Source organism: Strix uralensis, chromosome 16, assembly GCF_047716275.1.
Source record: "Strix uralensis isolate ZFMK-TIS-50842 chromosome 16, bStrUra1, whole genome shotgun sequence".
NCBI classification, from domain to species: domain Eukaryota; kingdom Metazoa; phylum Chordata; class Aves; order Strigiformes; family Strigidae; genus Strix; species Strix uralensis.
The window spans coordinates 3,230,124-3,249,535 of NC_133987.1; the positions used below are offsets into that span (position 1 = coordinate 3,230,124).

General features: G+C 48.6%; 1 protein-coding gene across 2 annotated transcripts in view; it reads right to left on the reverse strand.

Moving 5' to 3' along the window:
* LOC141950804 (syntaxin-binding protein 4-like) overlaps nt 1–19,412 on the reverse strand; it is a 49,908-nt gene that overhangs the window by 20,977 nt on the left and 9,519 nt on the right. The window contains exons 1-5 of one of the 2 annotated variants that reach the window (XM_074886124.1): nt 15,841–15,921; nt 14,062–14,135; nt 8,562–8,657; nt 7,692–7,761; nt 6,599–6,673 (exon numbers count right to left, since the gene is read on the reverse strand). In XM_074886124.1, coding sequence (XP_074742225.1) covers nt 6,599–6,673; nt 7,692–7,761; nt 8,562–8,657; nt 14,062–14,135; nt 15,841–15,887 — 362 coding nt within the window. In that variant the 5' untranslated portion in view covers nt 15,888–15,921. Of the gene's footprint in view, nt 1–6,598; nt 6,674–7,691; nt 7,762–8,561; nt 8,658–14,061; nt 14,136–15,840; nt 15,922–19,412 lie in introns of those variants that run through there. The other variant, XM_074886123.1, reaches the window with a different exon arrangement.

The window sequence follows — 19,412 nt, forward strand, 5'->3', positions numbered from 1 at the left end:
GGACCCTCAGGGGAATCAGCTGGAATAATTTCACCCCCAGCTATAAGACTCAGTTTTGCTAACACACCACACAAACTAAACAGACTGTCAGAAGGATCTGTAACTATGCAAACATAAACCAAAAATGCTTGGCTTATTTGTGATTACTTCCAGAATAATTAAATGTAGATTATTGTCTGGTTTTTCTCCTCCTTTCCTAGACAGAAAGCAGTTTCTGCTAGCTCTTGATGGGGTAAAGATGGGAGATGGCTTCTGGAGCACATGCGAAAGAAGCATCCCACTCTGAATCTATCCATGGTGATATCCTCCATGAACATGACAGAATAAACTCTTGGAACATAAGGCTTTAATGAAGACCTGCACGAATAAAGCGTGCTGGGAGAGCACAAGCTTCTGTACTCTTCCCAGCAGCTCCTGGCTGAAGATGCTGAACCAGCAGGCACATGCTAAATTTACAGATATCAAGATCAGAGGGGCTTGTTGGTGAATTCAAGAGCAGGGAGGAATGGCAGCCCACAAACATTTAGCATGATCCCTCTGTCTTGAGGTAAACCCCCCTGCTTCCTCTGTTAGCTCCCTGCAAAACAATCCCATCCACAACATCCCCTGGAAAGCTGGCTCGGTGCCCAAGTGCCTTCATTAGTGCTTTCCTTCCAGGTTGACTTTGACCACCATGTAACTACTCAAGTGTGATGAGCTGTAACTACTGCACACAACAGGTAAATTGCTTCATGACCTTCCTTTTGCCAAGCGTAACATGTTGAATTTTTAAATCCCATTAGGAACCACCATTAGCCTTGTTTACCAGCTCCTGCATCATTTCTGTAATCCTTCTTTGAGCTGACGTGAGCATCTCATATCCTTTTGGATGAGGAGGCATGGAAAGGGGATACCATGGTCAGGCATCAGCCTCCTGTGCCCATCCCTGCCACATCGGCTCTTCGCTCCCAGGAGCATGCTGTCCCTCTGCGACTGCATGGTCCTCTCCCTTCATAACCCAATGCTACCTGATCAATCCAACCTTTTGGCAGAAAGAGGAGCCTCAAGGATGACTAATTTCTTACAGGTGTCATTAAATAAGCAGCCAGGCAATGGGGAGAAACCCTGAAAGTATTGTTTCTGTGGCCACGGTAACAAAATTAGATGTCCACTTTGAAGGCATGAGGGAATCCCCATGGGAAGGTGCCTTCTTGATGCTGTAGCCACAGGAAAAGCCTGGTTATGAGTGGCTAGCTCTCACGCTTAACAGTCAGACAAGCTCAAGACATAAATTGTAGGAAACCAGCCACAGCAAAGTTTCCTCAGTGAGGACACTCCTCATACACACAAGCAGACGTTGTGTCATCTGCGTACTTGACTGGGACAGATGTTATGTATTATTGGCTAGATTAGAGTCAACTATATTAAATGATGAATGAATCACCAGTTCCTTAGGTTCCTGCTGGAAATGCTCTCAGTAATTTACATCTTCCCATTAACAACCAGCTCATTAACAAACTTCAAAGACCAGTGCCTGCCTTATCTAATATTGCCATCAAATGTATGCCTTATTCATTCCATCTAATGCTAATTTTGAATCCAAGTGTCACACAATACTTAGTGGAATGCCTTGGTGAATCCTAATACTTTACATCAACACTATCAACTAAATCCATGACCTTAAAAAAAGACAACTACTTTGTTCAGAAACCCCACTTTCCACAAAAGTGTTTTAACAGGCAGTTTCATAGCGTTAGACACTGTAAAAGCACTGAGAAAGTGGAAGGACAACTTAGATCCTACAGCAGTAGGACAGCAGTTTGCTGTTCTGTGGTTCTCTGGGTTAAGCCTTAGGTGGATCTTACCTTAGCAGAATTTTTCCAACTTTATAGTAAAGTTTTTCTTAAAGTATTTCTATAGGTGATTCACACCCCCATTCCACTAGTAACTCATGCACTATGGCCTTACCCCTCCATGACCTATTGCAATGGCAGGTCTACCATGCTGGAAGCTAACGTATTATTTCCAGTGGTTACCAAGCCATCAGCAGCTGGGTTTTTGTTTTGGGCTGGGTGTTTCTGTGGTCATCTATTGTTACATTTTCCTCAGATAATAATCCATCAGAGCACAGAACAGGTTCTGAACTTAAAACAATGGCTTAAAAACTCTTAGTCAATGCAAATGCAACTAGTCTGGCAGCTCTTAAGCTCTTTAAACTCTGCAAAACAATGCAAACCCAATCACCAATCCATGCTGTCAAACTCTGTTATAAGCAAGGGCAGGTATGACTTGAGCATTCTTTGTTGTTGTTTATTTCATGTCGTTAAGTTCATCCACAAAGGAGTATTTATCATTATTTGCTCAGGAGCCTGAACAACGAGCTCCGAGCCCAGGGTTTCGTTGCAAGCCTGGGTCCAGCCCAGCCGTTTGCTGTAGGGACGATGTGACTAAATGCTACATCATGTGCCACTGTCCCAGCTCCTGCTTTGTTGGTCAGTACTGCAAGCCCCAGTTCCACCAAGGACACAAACACATGACTAACCTGAAGCACATGCTTATCCCAGCAGCAAGCAATACACTTTCAGGTGTCAGTCTCCCAAGGATTAATTTTGTGCTCAGTGCTGTAGTTGAAGGAATTTGCAAGCAGACAGTGCCCAAACATTGCCAATTAATGAACAAGTACGCTGAAGGAATGCCAACAGGTGTTGCTTTGTGCTTTCAGACACCAAGAGATTTCAGAATATGTCTTTATTATTTAAAATTTGACCCTTACTAAAACATTCTGAATTGTCAGGCAGGACTAAAATGCCCAGCTTTATTTAAAAAAAAATAAAACAATGGGTTTGTATTAGGTGGAAAGTTCATTTTAACAATCCCTTCTCCAGCTCTTTTTCATTAAGACACAGAGTTTTGAGGTCTGGAGGATCCCTGTAACAGAGCTTGCATCCCCACAGCCTTCAGCCAGCCCCACGGCGGGGAGTGGGGTGATGGGTTTGCCAGCAGGAGCCAGCTGTAGGCCGACTTTCCTACAGATTAAGCAGTGGGGGGTCAATCTTCCTGCAGAATATTGTTGGTTTATCTCATAATACCTTTTTGTCCTGCCCTTTTGTTCTTGGGAGAACAAAGTGTGAATCCTATATCAAAGGTTATGTGAGAGCACAGCATCAGGAAACCTCAGCTCTGCATCACTGCTGGGGGAGAAAGAGGAGCCTATGACACCAGATAAATTAATAGCTTGTCTCAAAAAAACCAAAGCCTGCAGGTCAGTGAGAACTGTGAACCTGAAGCACTGCAAAGCAGCACAAAAGAAGATTTTTCTCTCACCCGGTTCACAGCAGCTGCAGCACTTCCACCACTGTCCGGGTGGGATGATGCTCTGGAGCAGCAGCTCCAGCACAGAGCCCAAGTCCATCCCAGCACAGATCTGCTGGGGACAGGGCTGCGCAGAGCCAGCACATCTCGAGCTGTGAGCCCTCCTGCACCAACTGCACGGGGCAGCACGTCACGCCACTGCTGGGCTTTGCTTTGCCATTAGTGCCCGGGAAGCAGTGACGTGCACTGGTGCACCTCGGCTGCTGTGTAAAAGGGCGTGTGTCTTTCCCCAAAGAGCAGCCAATGGCCCTGGGACACCCCCGGCTCGCCGGAGTCAGGCCCAGCACTGCCTTCCAGTTTTGCACCAAGTGCTCAGATGAACAAACCTGTGGGCTGAGCTGCCACTGCCACACGCAGGGCTCGCAGGAGAGAAGGGATTATGACCTTGCATTCCTACCAGGCTGGGCACGAGCTCCAGCAACAGCCTCTCTGCTGATTCCTGGATATTGGTTGTGCACTTACAGGAAAGCAGACTGCTCTCCTTACTGCTTGTTGTGCAAGCCCTATTAATACAACAACCCATTTTCACCAAGATGACTGTGCATATCATGCGGAGATGCAATGTATTTAGCATTTTATCATGTGAATACTAGGAGGTGCAGCACAAACTGGCTTTCTCACAGTGATAAACCTGAAAGACCAGGATGATATCTGTGCAACGCATAGAAGCAAGGAACTATTGTAACTTTGAGGCTGAGAATGAATAAACAATAATTATGCGTATGCAATAAAATTATCCTCATTAGCTAAAGATGAGCACAGACGAAAATCAGATCCAACCATCATCCAAACTCAGCGTGTCCAGCTCTAAATCTGAATTTTCTGCTTTAAGCCCTAGCATTACTGCTGCTCTCTGCAGCATGTCTGATGCGACAGGCTGAAAACATGCATCTTATACACGCCAGGACTGAGTTCCATTAAGAGCACAGGTAATTTGGGCCTATAATTAACTCCAGGGACAAATAATAGCATTTATGAGTCAAATTCACCCGAGGGCAACCACAACAAAATGCTACTCAGTTGAGTCATTGGGAAAATTGGCAGGTGGGTTGGATCGTCTTCCAAACCCAGAGCCAATACGTTTCCTCCTCCAGCGTGCCTTATGCGCTCAGGGTTTATGAAGACGACCTGCATGCGAGTATCTGCAAATACACTGAGTTACACTCCTCCCCGTGTCTTCCTTTGGCTTTCATGTCTCGTGAACCACTTTGCTGGGCAGTGGGAAGGTGCAAGGCTGCCCTCAACTCACGGGAGTTTATGGCGCAGCATCTCCGTGGGTATCACCTCCAGAGCTGACAATCCCTGGGAAGTCAGAGAGCCCATTTCAAGCCAGACAGAGAGCTGTCTGCTCGCCCACGCTCAAGGACAGGCTTAAAGATAATAGGGCATCAATGAAATAAAGACAAAACTAAGGACAAAAAAAAAAAGTAGAAAGCAGAAAAGTCCTTCCCCTGTTTCCACGGCCCTTAATCCTGGAGATATGTATTCATGCATTAAACAGTTTGTGAGATGATTATATAAGTGAAATCTCTGGAAATCTTTAACAAAAAAAATAATAAACTGATTACTTCCCCAGTCTCCCACCAGCTAACCTTTTGAAGATTTAACAGATCACCAACAGCAAACAGAGGCCAAATAAATTGCTTCAAGTCTTGTTGACTCTCTCAGTTGGTTTTCAAGCAGCTCCTTCACAGGGCTGCTAACAGATGCGCAAAGGAGCTGGAGCTGCTGACAAAGCCATGCATGCATATGTTTTAAGAAACATCTGCTGCAATTTAAGATATTAGGAGGCACATTGAGATTCCTGAACAGCTTGGAACGGATCAACATGGGTGAAGGCAGAAAACCTGCTTTGGGGGCTCTGTCTGAGAAATAAAGTGTTTCCCTGAGCAAGTCCTACTGCTGATGAGCACAGGGAGCTGCTCAGCTGTGAGAACCCATCCCTTCTGCTGGGGACCAGCCGGGGCAACAGCCACCCAGAGGGGACAGTGCCCACTGCCACTTTCCCCTCCAAGGCAAGCGCAGGGGAGTGCTGCAGCACTGAAGTGCATCCTGCGCATCCTTACTTGGACCAAAAGAATCTTGTTCTGGTGACCTGCTCGCTTCACCCAGTGCTTCCTCAGAAGCTGCTGAAGGATTGCAGTTAGTATAATAGTTTGAGACGTTATTTTCACCGGAAGATCATAGGTAAAAAGCAGTCAGTCATTAATAGCAAATAATTCTTCCACCAGTATATTACTGTGTCAAAATTAGTCTCATCCCTGTCATTACAGCACTCTCACTGTTCTGCTAAGGCAGTAACGCTCCACAGGTGCTGATGGATAAGGAATTAAACCATCATCTCCAACGCTAATGGGATGTGGGTACACTGAGGAAACAACTCTGTGATCTTCAGCCACCCACATGCAGTGCAAAGCCTCAGTGCCACCAGCCTACCTGCCCATGACCATGCTCTGCCTAAACCCACTCTCATTTTGGTGGTTCCTGGTGCACCTCAAGTTTCCAGACCTGTGTTTCTATTCATGGGAGAGGATGCTCCAGCCCATTGTGCCAGATCTCCCAGGGGATGCAAGCAAAGATGCCACTAACCCCATACCTTGGTTTCCACAACCCTGTCCTCTGTCATGACACCATCATTGTCCCACACGGCCAAGGCAAAACTGAACTCTTTCCTTCTTCTTTTGAATCCTCCAAGCCTCTCTAGAGAAAGAAAGCTTTTCCAGGGAGTGGTGAGGGGACAGTTTTCAGGGAGAAACTGCTCATCCTCCCTGAGAGGAGGAGTCCTCTATGGAAGGAGGACCTTAACTCAATGTATCTAACTGGAAAGAAAGGGAAGATCCTGCTGTCCCTGTACATCTTCATCCAAAGCTCTGTGCGGGATGTGATAAGCCATAGGTAGCTCAGCACCACACAGAAGACCTGAAGGAGCCCGTGCCACCCTACAGTGGAGGCTGGAGCTGCCCTGGTCCTCACTGGGGAGGCACCTGCAGAAATCTGCTCGATGCCAGGATGTCCCACAGACCCAGAACAGTCTGGGCTGGAGCCAATTCTGCAGCTGGGAGCCACCAGCTTTGCTTCCCTTCCCATTACAGCTCCAGCATGTTCCCACCAGTGTACAGTTACCAAAGACCCTTGACCACCTCCATCTTCAGCATGGGCTTTGAGCCTGGTTAGCTCAAAGGAAGTCCAGTTACAGCGCTGATGAGTGCCACCATCCCCCTTCCTGGCGTGAGATCACACCCCTTACCTGGCATCATCATCGCGGGCTATAAGTAGGTGCATGTGGCTGGTGGCCGATGCCGTCCTCAGGATGTCCACGGCCCTGCGAGACAAGGACCACAACATGTCAATGCTGGCTCGTGGTGGTGCTCCACTGAGCTTACTCAGCCATGTACCAAAGCTCACAGCAAGATGCACAGAGACCCTGGCCTGTGCAAACCCCGTCAGCAACGAAGTGACCTTGTTTGGCTGGATGCCTGTGGAACACCCCTGTTCCCTGCTCTGGCAGTGGGGCCGGAGGGCAGCCCAGTCACAGCCTGATTTTCCCACTTCTGCAATAAATTAGAAGTCCCCACTAACAAACCAGACCCAGAAGATGCATGTGGTGGTGAGCAAATACCTCCCAGCACATCTCCTCCCTTGGGAAGTTTCCATCTCAGGGATGGCTGCTTTCTGGTTCAAAATACATGTGTCCCCACGGGAGTCAGGGCAGGGTGCTGGGGGCCAGACGCAGCCTCCCTGCAGCTACAGAGGTGTCCTTGGGGACCTCCTTCATCAAACCCAGCTGCTCTGGGTGTTTGGGAGTGGGAGAAACTCCTTGTGCTGCTTCGCAAGCATCCACCCAGCCTAAGCATGCCATGCAGAAGTGCAAGGCAGCAGCAGGCTAGCACTATGTTTAATGGAACAGGGGTTCCCCAAAAGTGTGGTACTCCTCTGGATCAGTTAATTATTTTCTTGGCAGGGAGCTGAGGGGCTGGATTGCAGCTCTGGAGGGAATCCCCTGCGCAGAGCAGCACTGTCAAGCTTAGGCACTGGCTAATCTCCGGCACTGGGAGCAGTGGGGCTTGCTGGGAAGCTGCAGCAGATGGAGTGGGGGTGCCAGGAGCATTTCTGGGAAATGTCTGAATATCTCACAAATACAGTTTGGGTTCACTGGTCTATTTTTATACAGAAACTTTTCATCTGATAATTCCCAAGCTGGCCCTCGGGAACGGTGCTGGCTACGTCAGAGTGCAGACAAAGCGATGCCCTGGTGTCCTCCATGCAACCCACAGCCTAAACCACTTCACAGAATTATACAAAAGCAACAGGAATGCAAAATTTCCATTTGGATATGGTACCTCTCACTTGTAACCCCAATTAGGGAATCTCCATTGGCCTCTAGGATCTGGTCTCCTGGCTGCAGGCGCCCTAGAAAAGAAAACTAATGGATAGAAACTGCAGAAAATACAGCTTGAAGGGACTAGGAGAGGTTGGGCAGTTCCTCCCTTTGCCCAGAGACAGGATGAAATATGCATAGGTTGTTCCTGAGATGCTCATCCGACCTGTTTTTCAAGAGGTCCATAGATGAAGTTTCTGCAACCTCCCCGAACACCCTGTGCCAGTGTTGCAGCACTTCCTCTGCTGTAGGAAGTTACAAAAGTAAATGCCAAAAAATGCAATAAAGCTTTTAGTTAATTCAGTTTGAGGTCAGGTAGAAAACCACGAGTGGCACTTCCACTTGTTCTGGATTTATTTTTCTTTATTAGATGGAAAAATTATGTTGTAACATTAAAAAAAAAACCAACTTTCTGGCTTAAGTTATGAAAGGTGAACTCTGCAGAGGCCTGCCTAATACCTCCTTATTTGAAGACACTCACAATGAAATCAGTGGCCTAGAGCAGAGCTGAATTTGCAAAAGGATCTCCAGCCACTTTGGGGCTACAGGCAGTCAGTGGCATGTGGGAAAGGACAGGCAGCAAAGTGAAGTTCTTTGTGTGGCAGAGATGGGTCTTGCTTTAAAGACACAAAACAATCCTCTATATGCTGTAGAAAGCAAGCCATGGCTGCCATTGGGTGTTACAGCGATTGCCACAGTAAGAAAGATCCCACACTGCTGGAAAATCTGGGCAGAAGCACCTGAAATGTCTAACAAAGCAACGTATAAAATAAATACACTGGATTTTGGCTTTTCTCGGCCTTTGTGGTACACTGCACCACGTTTAACTCACCGTCCACATAAGCAACACCCCCTGGAAGGATCCTCTTGACATAAACTCCGTATTCTTCTCCAGTGAGTTCCTTGATGCCACCAATTACCTTAATACCTGGAGGAAGAAGTGCCCATGACACAAAGGCAGAAGAACCGCAGTTTCCACAGGCCGTGTTGGAGGGCAGCCTTGGGTACCACCCCCAGGCATGCTGGCATTGCCTGACACCCCTTTTAAAAACCATTTCTGGAAAGCCCCGTGTATCCCCTGAGCTACAGCAGCAGCAGCAGAGAAACAGAATGGGACTGCTGACACCACACAAAGGCTAAAGGCGTCTGATAGCACCTGCTTGGACCAACAGCTACAGAGACAAAGCTCCCAAAAAAGGCATAGGCAAGGAGCAACCACCTTCCCCAAACTCAGGTTCATAGAATCACAGAATGGTTTGGGTTGGAGGGGACCTTTAAAGGTCAACTAGTCCCACCCCCCTGCAGTGAGCAGGCACATCTTCAACTGGATCAGGTTGCTCAGAGCCCCGTCCAACCTCACCTTGAATGTTTCCAGGGAGGGGGCATCTACCACCTCTCTGGGCAACCTCTGCCAGTGTTTCACCACCCTCATCGTAAAAAATTTCTTCCTTATATCTACCCTCTTTTAGGACAATTGTTTTAAACTACCACAACAGGCCCTGCTAAAAAAGTCTGTCCCCATCTTTCTTATTAGTACTGGAAGGCTGCTAGAAGGTCTCCCCAGAGCCTTCTCTCCTCCAGTCTGAACAACCCCAACTGTCTCAGCCTGTTCTCATAGGAGAAGTGTTCCATCCCTCTGATCATTTTTGTGGCCTCCTCTGGACCCACTCAAGCAGGTCCAAGTTCATCGCTGATGGGAAAGGATCTGTTTCTGCTGTGGATGCCTCAGCCTGTGCTGTCTCTGATGAGACATGTCATAGGAAACATTACTGGGGACAAGCGTTTCCCGCAGGAGACCCCCTTTGAGGTGCAACACCTGGACAAGCCCCAGGTTCAGTACAGTTCAGTACATCCCCACTGCAAGCTCGCCTGCCTGCCAGGTTCCAGCAGCATCGCCACTGCAGCCTTTGAAGCTGCCACCAGTGGCAGAGATACACATCAGGAGCAGCCACTTTTTGTCACTGTTTGGACCCGGGAGGAGCAGCCCAGAGTCAGGAGACAGGGTGCAAAGATGACATTTGGTGTGGCCCTGAAACCTCCCATTGTGGAAGCGTGGCTTGGATGCCCTGTAACACCTTGGCTTGTGCTCTGCACGGCCACCTCTCCAGCCACAGGACCTGTCCCTGCCGGCATGCGTAAGTTGGCTGGCAAGAAAAGGCCCGAGAGACTTATTTGTCTGGGACTCATGAAGTCCTGCTTCAAAGATCCAGGCTATAGACAGAAGGATTAAAAAGCCTGGCTTTAATTAACAAATCTCTCCTGAGAGCCACCGGTCAGGCATTTTGCTGCTCTGGACAGGAGGGCATGCTGAGGCCAGGCAGCACTGCAGAGAGGGCCACTGCCAGCATCAAGCCAGCTTCATCCTCTGACTGCTGCACTGGGGTGAGGAGCTGCTTGAGCTTTGGTGAGGTCCTGGGATGCAAGAAATGCCTCCCTCCAGGGGAGCAGAGCACAGCTTCTTCCCCAAAACACAAGACCCATTTCTAAAGCAAGCAGGGAGGAAGAGGAGTGGACCCTGGGTTGGGATTACCCAGGACAAGTAATTATAACCCAAGCTCTGCTCTAAGGACTCTTGCACTTTTCAGCTACCTCTAGGGAAAGACCTTGTCTCTCAAGTCACTTTACACTAAAATTGTGATTAAAACCAGATTATTACAGTTTTTTATTTCTTTCCTATATGCACCAATTGCTGCTTCTCCCAAGCACAAAACTCTGGTCCCATCTGGGTGATGGAGTTTATTCCCTGGGTTTGACAAATTAACCATACAACCCCCCAGTGTCTGTGAGGAGCTGTTTTACCGATGGCACTGGGAACTCAGAGCAGAACACCCCAGGAACAGGCACCAATGTTGTCCCTCATTGCATTTTTAAAGAAATTCACTAAAATTGGAAATATTGCCCAAATGAGGTATTTCTGAGCAACATGCGCCTCACCAAGGCATCGGGACAGGTCAGGCACCTGTGGTCCAAAGCAGGGAAGAGATGCTGTAGCCCAAAAGCCTGCTGACAGAAGGTAAAACCCACTCATCACTGAGGATGCTCATCTGGAGAGCTTCTCGGCTCCCCACTGGGCTGGGGTGGCGGCTGGTGGGCTGGGGAGAAGGCTTGCACTTGGGATGGGTTTGGGAAACCCCTGGCATGGGAGTGGTCCTGCAGAGGCAGAGCCCCATCAGTTCCCCTGGATGGGGAGGGCACTGGAAGTCTGGTTTAAGCCAAGGTGGTAACTCAAGAAGTCATCGTATGTCTTTCTTCACACCAGAACACGAAGTGATAAGGAATTATAAAATGCATTAGAGAAACCATGTAAAAATTTGCATCTCAGACGAGGCACAGCTGTAGCATGACCCAGCAGCCCAACGGGACCTGCTTGTGACAAGCTCCTCTGCTGAGGTATCAAATCAATAATGACTCATTTCCCTTTTGTGTCCGCAAATCAATTGTAATAACGGCTGAAGTTTATCCTCCTTTATCCTCAACGATGCCAGGAGAAAATCCGATCTTGTTATTAAAATCAGTGATTACTCACAGTATTGTTCCCAGACACACTCAAACTTTGACAGGGGGGAGGAAAAAAACCTGACTTTTAACTCCCCTGTTAGCAAACCAGATGGGTGCTGCCAGGTTCTGCCCATGCTGCCCTCCCACCCATCAACTCGCCGTGGAGGCACTGTGGATGCCAGTCCTGCTGCCTGAGAGATGCACCAGGGAGTCCCCACCAGGGTGGGGAGCAGGAGGAGGAGGAGGAGGAGGACAAAGGGTTCACCCCTGCCAGGGCTCCGACTGAGCCGTGGGACAGCCCAGGACTGATTGCAACAAACCCAAATCATCAAAGATTGTGCTGGTAGCATTCCTGGGAGTCTTACTCTTACTGCAATCAAATTTATATTTGGGGCCCAGTGTCGGTAAATAACGGCTCTTTAATTATCACAGCATCAAAGTCTGGTATAATGCTTATTAAGTCATACTTAGGGCCAGATAATCTAGCCTATTTTGGATCCCTCTATTTAATCTTTCTTTTCTGACAAAGGTCCTGGAGCTGATGCCCACATCCCCAGTATTTTCTCTTTTGCAGAATAAATGTTTACGGGGAAACTCCAGGTGGGCATACAGCTTAGACTGACTGAGATGGCATGTTCTTTAGATTCTTAGCGATCCTAGCAATTTCTTCAAGACCCTCATGCTTCTCTCATGCATCTAATCCCACCCCACTAATGCCAGTGTCACAGTTCTCAACTTCTCAGGCTATCATCTCACCTGCTCCCAGCTCTGCAAACCACAGGTCAAGGCACGTTCTGGCTAATCGGGTTGTTTAGCCCAACTGTAATCATCTCCAGCTCATCCCAACCCCACTGGCCACCATGCCACACTCCAAGTGGTCCGCACAGAGAGAGGCCACCTGCTTTGCACCTAAGCTAGCAATGTTCAATTACATTTCCCTTAATCCCTCTGTTGATCTTGCAGCCCCAGCCAGGTTTTTCTGTCTGGAGGAAGGGACAGATTGGAGGTGAATCACTTGCTGTCCTGTCCTAAGAAGATGAAGGTCAAGATAATGGGATCTCAGTGTTTCTGAGAAATGCTTCTTAATCAGCACTTCCCTTTGATGGCTATACTTTAATTCAAAGTTCAGGTTTTAGGAGCCACCAGGAAACCCCTTTGAACTTCTGCTGAGGTTCACATGTGGGTTTCCACCTAAAGCCACAGAGCAACAGACCCGGGGCCAAACGCTGACCTGCCACGCTGGCACCGAGCGGGCTGATGCTGCTCTAAAGAAACTCTGCTGGAATAACACCCGCATCTGAACATAAGAAACTCATGGAGGTACCTTTTTTTCCCCAAAAACCATATTCTGATCAGCTACACCTATGACAGACATGGGGCTCCTGCAAGCACCACTGGTCCTCAGCGGAGAGGGGTGATTGCTGGAGGATGATCACTTGTCTTGGGTGTTTCAAGCCTCACAAGAGAAGATGAAGAAAGATAATGGTGGCATTAGAAAATCTACATTTTTGTATCTTCCTGCAGCACATCACTCTGTAGAGGATCTGTGAGTCCCTGCAAAGACCAGCCAGCCACAGACTGGGAGAAAGGAGGAGTATTGGTACCCAGCAAAGTGACTCACAGGGGGCTGCAACATCTGTGCACTTCTGCCAGAGGTCAGCAACAGCCCCATCAGGCTTTTCTGGATCTCCTCCTTTAACAAGCTAATCTAACCCAACAGCTAAAATCCCATCAACTCAACCAAATCCACTTCTGGAGATTAAAATATCACATTCACTGAGCAAAGACATTTCTCTGAGCTCTGAGCTACCATGAACAGAAGACTGGGGGAAGAGTCAGCAAAGCCATTCCTCCACAACAGAAAGCCCCATTACCCAAGGGCTGGAAACATCCAATAATGAATCTGTAATTAATCTCAGGTCTCAGAAAACCTGAACTTGTTTCTCTGGTGAGTTTGACTTCTCAGGAGGGATCCCCAGATGGTCACCACAGGACCTCACCAAGGGTCCCACAGCTGCTCTGCGGGACGATGGACTGCACTTGCAATTAAAAATTATGGAGGAGACTGCGTGGTGGACCCCGAGAAATCCTGATGCAGGATTGCAGGTTTTTATAAAGTCCATGGAAGAGTGCCAGTTATTTATGCTGCCGGATACACAGAGGTCAGATGAGATGCTATGCTATATCATTTTGGGCTGAGTTTCATGAACCTGTGGCTCTTTCTCATGTTCTGATGGCTATGACCATCTCTTTTCCCTTCTCTTCCCTGCTTTGATGTTCAGAGCACGGTGAAAGGGCATATGACTCGCTCAGTGCTCATACACTTATCCGTGGGCCAAACTTTCCAAAAACAACTCACACAGGCCATTCCCAAGGAGAGCTGCAACACCCTGCATCGCCCGTCAGGGTGGCTTCCCGGGGGGGCCTGCCTTCAGCAGGGCAGGGGCAGGCAGCTGGGAAGTGCTTGGGATTTTATTTAATTTTCATTATTACAATTTTTTAATTTTAAAACTTTTCTAAATTTTAATTTAATTATTTCAGAAAATTCTGAAAAGCCTTTCCCCCGCCCCTATCCTGCTCAGGGGAGGGGCTCTGGCCTCAGGCTCCTGCACAGCTCTCAGCACTGCAGTTCCTCACCATCAATGGATTTAGTTGGGATGTTGACCTTATTTTAACCTCCCAGATGCAAAAGCTGCTGTCAGATGCTCAGCACAGGCAGGCACAAGAAACAATATTTCTGTGGGATATCAGACTTCACAGAGGGAGGCATATCATGACACAGGTGCTGGGGATCCAGCCCACCCCAATGTCCCTTGCAGAGGGTCAGTACTCACCCAGCCCATTTGCACAGTTGTAGAAATCAAAGCAATGCACCATTCGATCCATCCCATATGGTCCCATGAGTGTCCTGGGAGAGAAAAGAGAAGCATCTTTCTTTCATGGGCTAAAATAAACAGATGCACAGGTGCCCGACCAACATGCACACAAGCACATCCTTCCCACCACCCTGGATATTGCCCACAAAATGATGTAGACACACAGGTTAAGGGACACGGCCCTGCATATTAAGCCCACACTGGCAAAATCAACCCCCTCCCCGTGAAGTTTATACAGATAAATGAAGGAATATGTGCAAGGCTGGACATCATCTTCCCCACCCCGGAAATCTGATGGACCTGTCTGTGATTCATTACCCCAGATTAACGGGGCTGGACAGCTGTCCAGCTCCTGGAAAATGAGATCAGAGCTCAGACCAATGTTCTGGGAATAAACCACTTTCACAAATACAGCCAGCCTGTAATGAAGACAGCCAGGCACAATCCGCTCCTGAGGTTTTGTAACGCTGTCAGTCTCCATCCCTCTGGCAGGGGGTCTGAAATAGGGGAATGGAAGATCTGCCAAGCTGTTTCAAGTCCCTGCCTCACCAGGTCGAGGGTGGGAGCTTATCGTTGCAACCCAAAGCAGGTGGAAGAGCATCGTGCCCCTGAATTTCCCCCTGTGACAAGTAACTCTCCCAACTGCGCCACAGTCTTCCCCTAAACACCCTCTGGCAAGGTGGGCGTCCCAAATAAATGACACCAAAAGCATCCAGTTCCACTCTGCTCTAGCTGGGGACCCCGGACTCCAAACTCGGGACCACCGGCACTTCTCTTCCTTGGGTGGCCGTGGTGGTCACCCCCGTGAGGATGAGTGGACATGAGGATGGGTGGACATGAGGATGGGTGGACATGAGGATGGGTGGACCTTGATCTGAGAGACCCAGAGCCAGGTGTGCCAGGTAGGAAACCAGGAGTGAGGGGCTCCCAAAATACTCCACTTCCCAGGATTTAAGTTGCAAGAGAAAAGGAGTTTCTGAATCAATATCGGATCCCAAATCTGGGTGCAGCTGAGGAGGACCAACACCATGAGTCACAACAGGCTCCTCTGAGTCCAGCAGAACACAGGAGAGGAATAAATCTCTGCAACTCTCTTTTCAGGCATCCAAAATGCCTCTCAAAATATCAAGCCATTCTGCAAAGCTAGTAACACCCACCTCTAAGATTCAGACTGAAAGGTTTTTCTCCTCATTAAAAATAACCCCATTGATATTCTTGCAATGTCTCACATATTCAAGAGACCGGACAAACTGGCCACATCTGGCTGTCAGAAAACAGAGCTTGAAGGCATCCCAGGAAGCCAGAGCAGCCCTAGGTCCAGACTGGTTCAATTTACCATCCAGGATTTTCAGAGTATTTTGAGAAAGCCGCTGAGGCAACTCCACCATGAGTAAAAGAAATAGCTCAAACCAGGCTGAAACACAACATAAGGACAGAGGTTTCGGTAAAGCAGATGTCTCGTCAATACGATCAATTTTTTTCCCTGATGCGATGCACAAACGGCAGAGCAGAAGCGAGCTTCACTAATGCTAGAGATGCAAGAAACCCAACAACTGGCGCTAGTGATCATGTCTTCAGCTCTTTCTGCTGTGCACAAGCCACCTCTGCCACCAAACCCTGGTCCTGGAGAAGCCACAGCAGATCACCCTCGGCTCTCTAGATGGAGGTGGCCACTGCGATCCCCAGGGCCGCCCCGTGCCCCCTCCCTGATTCCTGCCCCAGCTGCGGGGGTATTACCTGCTGATGATGATGGCTCCCTTGTAAAGGACAGAGACGGCAGGCATCTTGCTGGTGGCTGCAGCCCAGCCCTGCTGGGCACCAGCCACTCTGATTTGGCAGGAATCCGTTAAAATGATGGAAAGAAAAAAAAAGGGGGGGGGGAGGTCGGAGGGGGTCACATGGTGTCCCCGTATGCATGTTAATTCCACCCAACATTAACACAGATCAGCTAAAAACATCTCCAACTTTAGATTAAAGCTTATGCAAGCCAAAGCCAACACGGCCCATCGCAAGCGCCTTCCCAAACAAGCCGGGAGGGAGCTCTGCCAGCCCCCCCAGCAGGGCTGTCTCACTCATCATTAACACAACAGGATGATTATTTGGAGGCATCTTTACGTCTTCAGGAACAGCCCCTCCAGGGATGAAGGGCAGCATTTGGTGCAAGACGTGTGTGCTCACCATCCCTAAAGGCTTAAAATCCATAGCAAAGCTTTGGAAGTAATAACAGACTGTAGCACTTACGGGTTTAGGGTTGTTTGGTTTTTTTTTTTTCTTTTAGCATCTTTTCCAGCCCCCAGAATTTCCTCATTAATACAAGGCAAGTTCAGCTGTTCCACTATCCATTGGAAGATCAGAAATATGATTTGCCTTTAAACAGCATCTTCCACCCCCATCTTGAGCCACACCACCCAGCTGCAGAAGCAGTGTGCCCTCTGTTTTGTGGGATGTGGGGATGGAGGCATGAGATGAGATTATCCAAGGTTGACCAGTGAGCAGGGACAGAGTTGGAACAAGCCACCTCGGGGCTTGGCAGGAGCAGGGCTGTGATCTTCATAGAATCATAGAATCATCTCGGTTGGAAAAGCCCTTGAAGATCCTCCAGTCCAACCATGAACCTCACACTGACCGTTCCCAACTCCACCAGATCCCTCAGCGCTGGGTCAACCCGACTCTTCAACCCCTCCAGGGATGGGGACTCCCCCCCTGCCCTGGGCAGCCCATTCCAACACCCAACAACCCCTTCTGCAAAGAAATCCTTCCTAAGAGCCAGTCTGACCCTGCCCTGGCGCAGCTTGAGGCCATTCCCTCTTGTCCTGGCGCTGGTTCCTTGGTTCAGGAGACTCATCCCCCCTCTCTGCACCCTCCTTTCAGGGAGTTGTAGAGGGCCATGAGGTCTCCCCTCAGCCTCCTCTTCTCCAGACTAAACCCCCCCGGTTCCCTCAGCCACTCCCCATCAGACCTGTGCTCCAGACCCTGCACCAGCTCCGTTGCCCTTCTCTGGACACGCTCGAGTCATTCAATGGCCTTTTTGGAGTGGTGGGCACGGTATGAAATGACGAGAAATCCCAGGAAACATGCTCCCCTGGAGCTGCAGGCAGTGGGAGGACACAGGTCCTGCATCCCTGCCACCTCTGGGGGACAGCTAAGGTCACAGGTAAGCTCTTGGCCCTGACTCCATCAATGGTGTCTTCCTCCTGCTATTTCCACAGCATCTCTGCAGGCTCCTGGCCAGACCCCAGGAGTGGTACCAGACCTCAGCATACATCAGTCCAGCTCAGCTGGGGATCAGATATGGATGTGCTTGCTTGGGACTGCAAACTCTTTGCCAAATATTTCCTTGAATCTGATGCTGTTGGATATTACTTTTCAATGTGTGAACAATGGATTTTATTAGCAAGATCTTCCCCGATGCTCATGTGAAGCCTTGCTGGGCAAGTGCAAAGTACTTTAAAACATTGACAAATGTGAAAATTTTCCCTGTATTTTAATTGTTTTTTATTAAAATGACTTCCATTTGAGATCATTCAGATGAAATATTAAAAACCTGAGCAGACTAGACCTTTAGGAGGCCAAAACTCCTCTAAAAAAAATGAATTGATTTAACTGCAACATCAAAATTTGGATAAATAATGCTAAGTAGACAACAAACATAGATGCATCTGGTGATATAGAAGAGCACTCCACCAGAGCAAGGCATGCCCAGCACCTAGTCCATGTCTGCATAAAGGCTTTGGCCAAATTGGGCTAAGCCCAAGGGATTGTATGTGGGACCGTGTCCGAGTCTGCTGGATGGCTGCAGCCTTTCTGCACCGAGCGCCTCACAAAGCTACTTATCTGCACAGCAACCCAACTTGGGGGAGATGCTCTTTCTCCTGCCATTCCACAGGAAATGTCCAGGGCACAGAGAGCTGAACATCATGCTCCATTAATGCTGGAGGGTCCAAGCACCCAGTGACCCCCAGCTCTGGCCCTAAGTGACACAGTCAAGGGTAGCCTGGAAGTTTTTAGGCAGAACAGACACACGAATTCAACTCCAGTGGGGTGCAGTAACCCATCACCCGTGCCTCTTCTACGATGGGGTACACACCAGGGCACAGGTCCTCAAGGGGCAGAAGCACCCCAGCACCATGCCCACCTTGGGGTGGCCTTTTTGGGCAGCTCAGCTGTGAACAGATAATCATACTCCAAGTCCTCTAATGCACTAATAATTGTCCCAGTCACAGTAAGAGACAATTTCCATCCCACCACCAAAATTCAATGCACAACCTTCTGATGTTGTTTGAGACTCTGGTAATTCACAGAATTACCCCTCTAAGTCACGGGCCAGAGCCCTGACTGGAATAGATTAGCGCTGCTGAAGGGAAGGGATAGCACAAGTCCTGGAGGCAATGTCGACAGGACAAGGTGACCTCTCTGGCCAGTTTCAGAAGGGCTGCAGGAGAGCTTGCTGGAACCAGACCAGCCCGATGCAAAACATGCAGGCAAACAGGAGAATTTCCCTGCCTGGCAATTCAGTAATTCATCCGCCCTGGTTTCTGCATCTTATGGAACAATTTCCACACTCAACATTAAGCAGACACACGTGTGTTTGGGGCTTGGGTGCTCAGAACCTTCAAAACCGAATCCTTCAGCAGCCCAACCATGGTCTCTCCAGCTGCACCCAGAGAGATGCTTGCCCTTCCCACACGCCAATGCTTCATACCAGCTGGGTGGGATGTTGCAATAAACCACATGTTTGTCTGTGAGGTGGTGGAGTAAATGAAAATTGAATCAAAGAGGCCCTCGGGGAAGAGGAGCAGGGCTCAGCTTCCAAGTTTATCTCCAAATCCTCAGATCCTCGTCTCCGTCCTCTGAAACACAGACTTAGCCTGGCAAAAGCATCAGCTGCTGATGCTGCTCCTGCTGATTAACATCTGTCTTATTTAGACGAAGTTTCAGCAAAATAGTTTTGGAAGTTTTTCAGTGTTTTAGAACTTGGGCTCACACTCAGGAAGGATTTATAAGCCCCATATAACCTGCCTGAGAGTTCCAGTCTTACTCTGTATAACCGATGTTGAAGGCAAACATCCCACTGGCAAAGGGGATATGCCATATGCTCAAGTTCTTTACTGAGCTGGGACCTCGCAGAGCAACTCAGAGTAAATCCAGCTGGAAACCCCAGGCTTCTTAACCTAGGGGACCACCAACAAGACTTTACATTTTTTAAAAAATGAGTGAATGGAAGGAGCATGAATTAAGTACAAACTAACACCACAGGGCTGGACAGCGTATAAACATGTGCTTAACTTGCATGTCCACGTTTTTGTTGA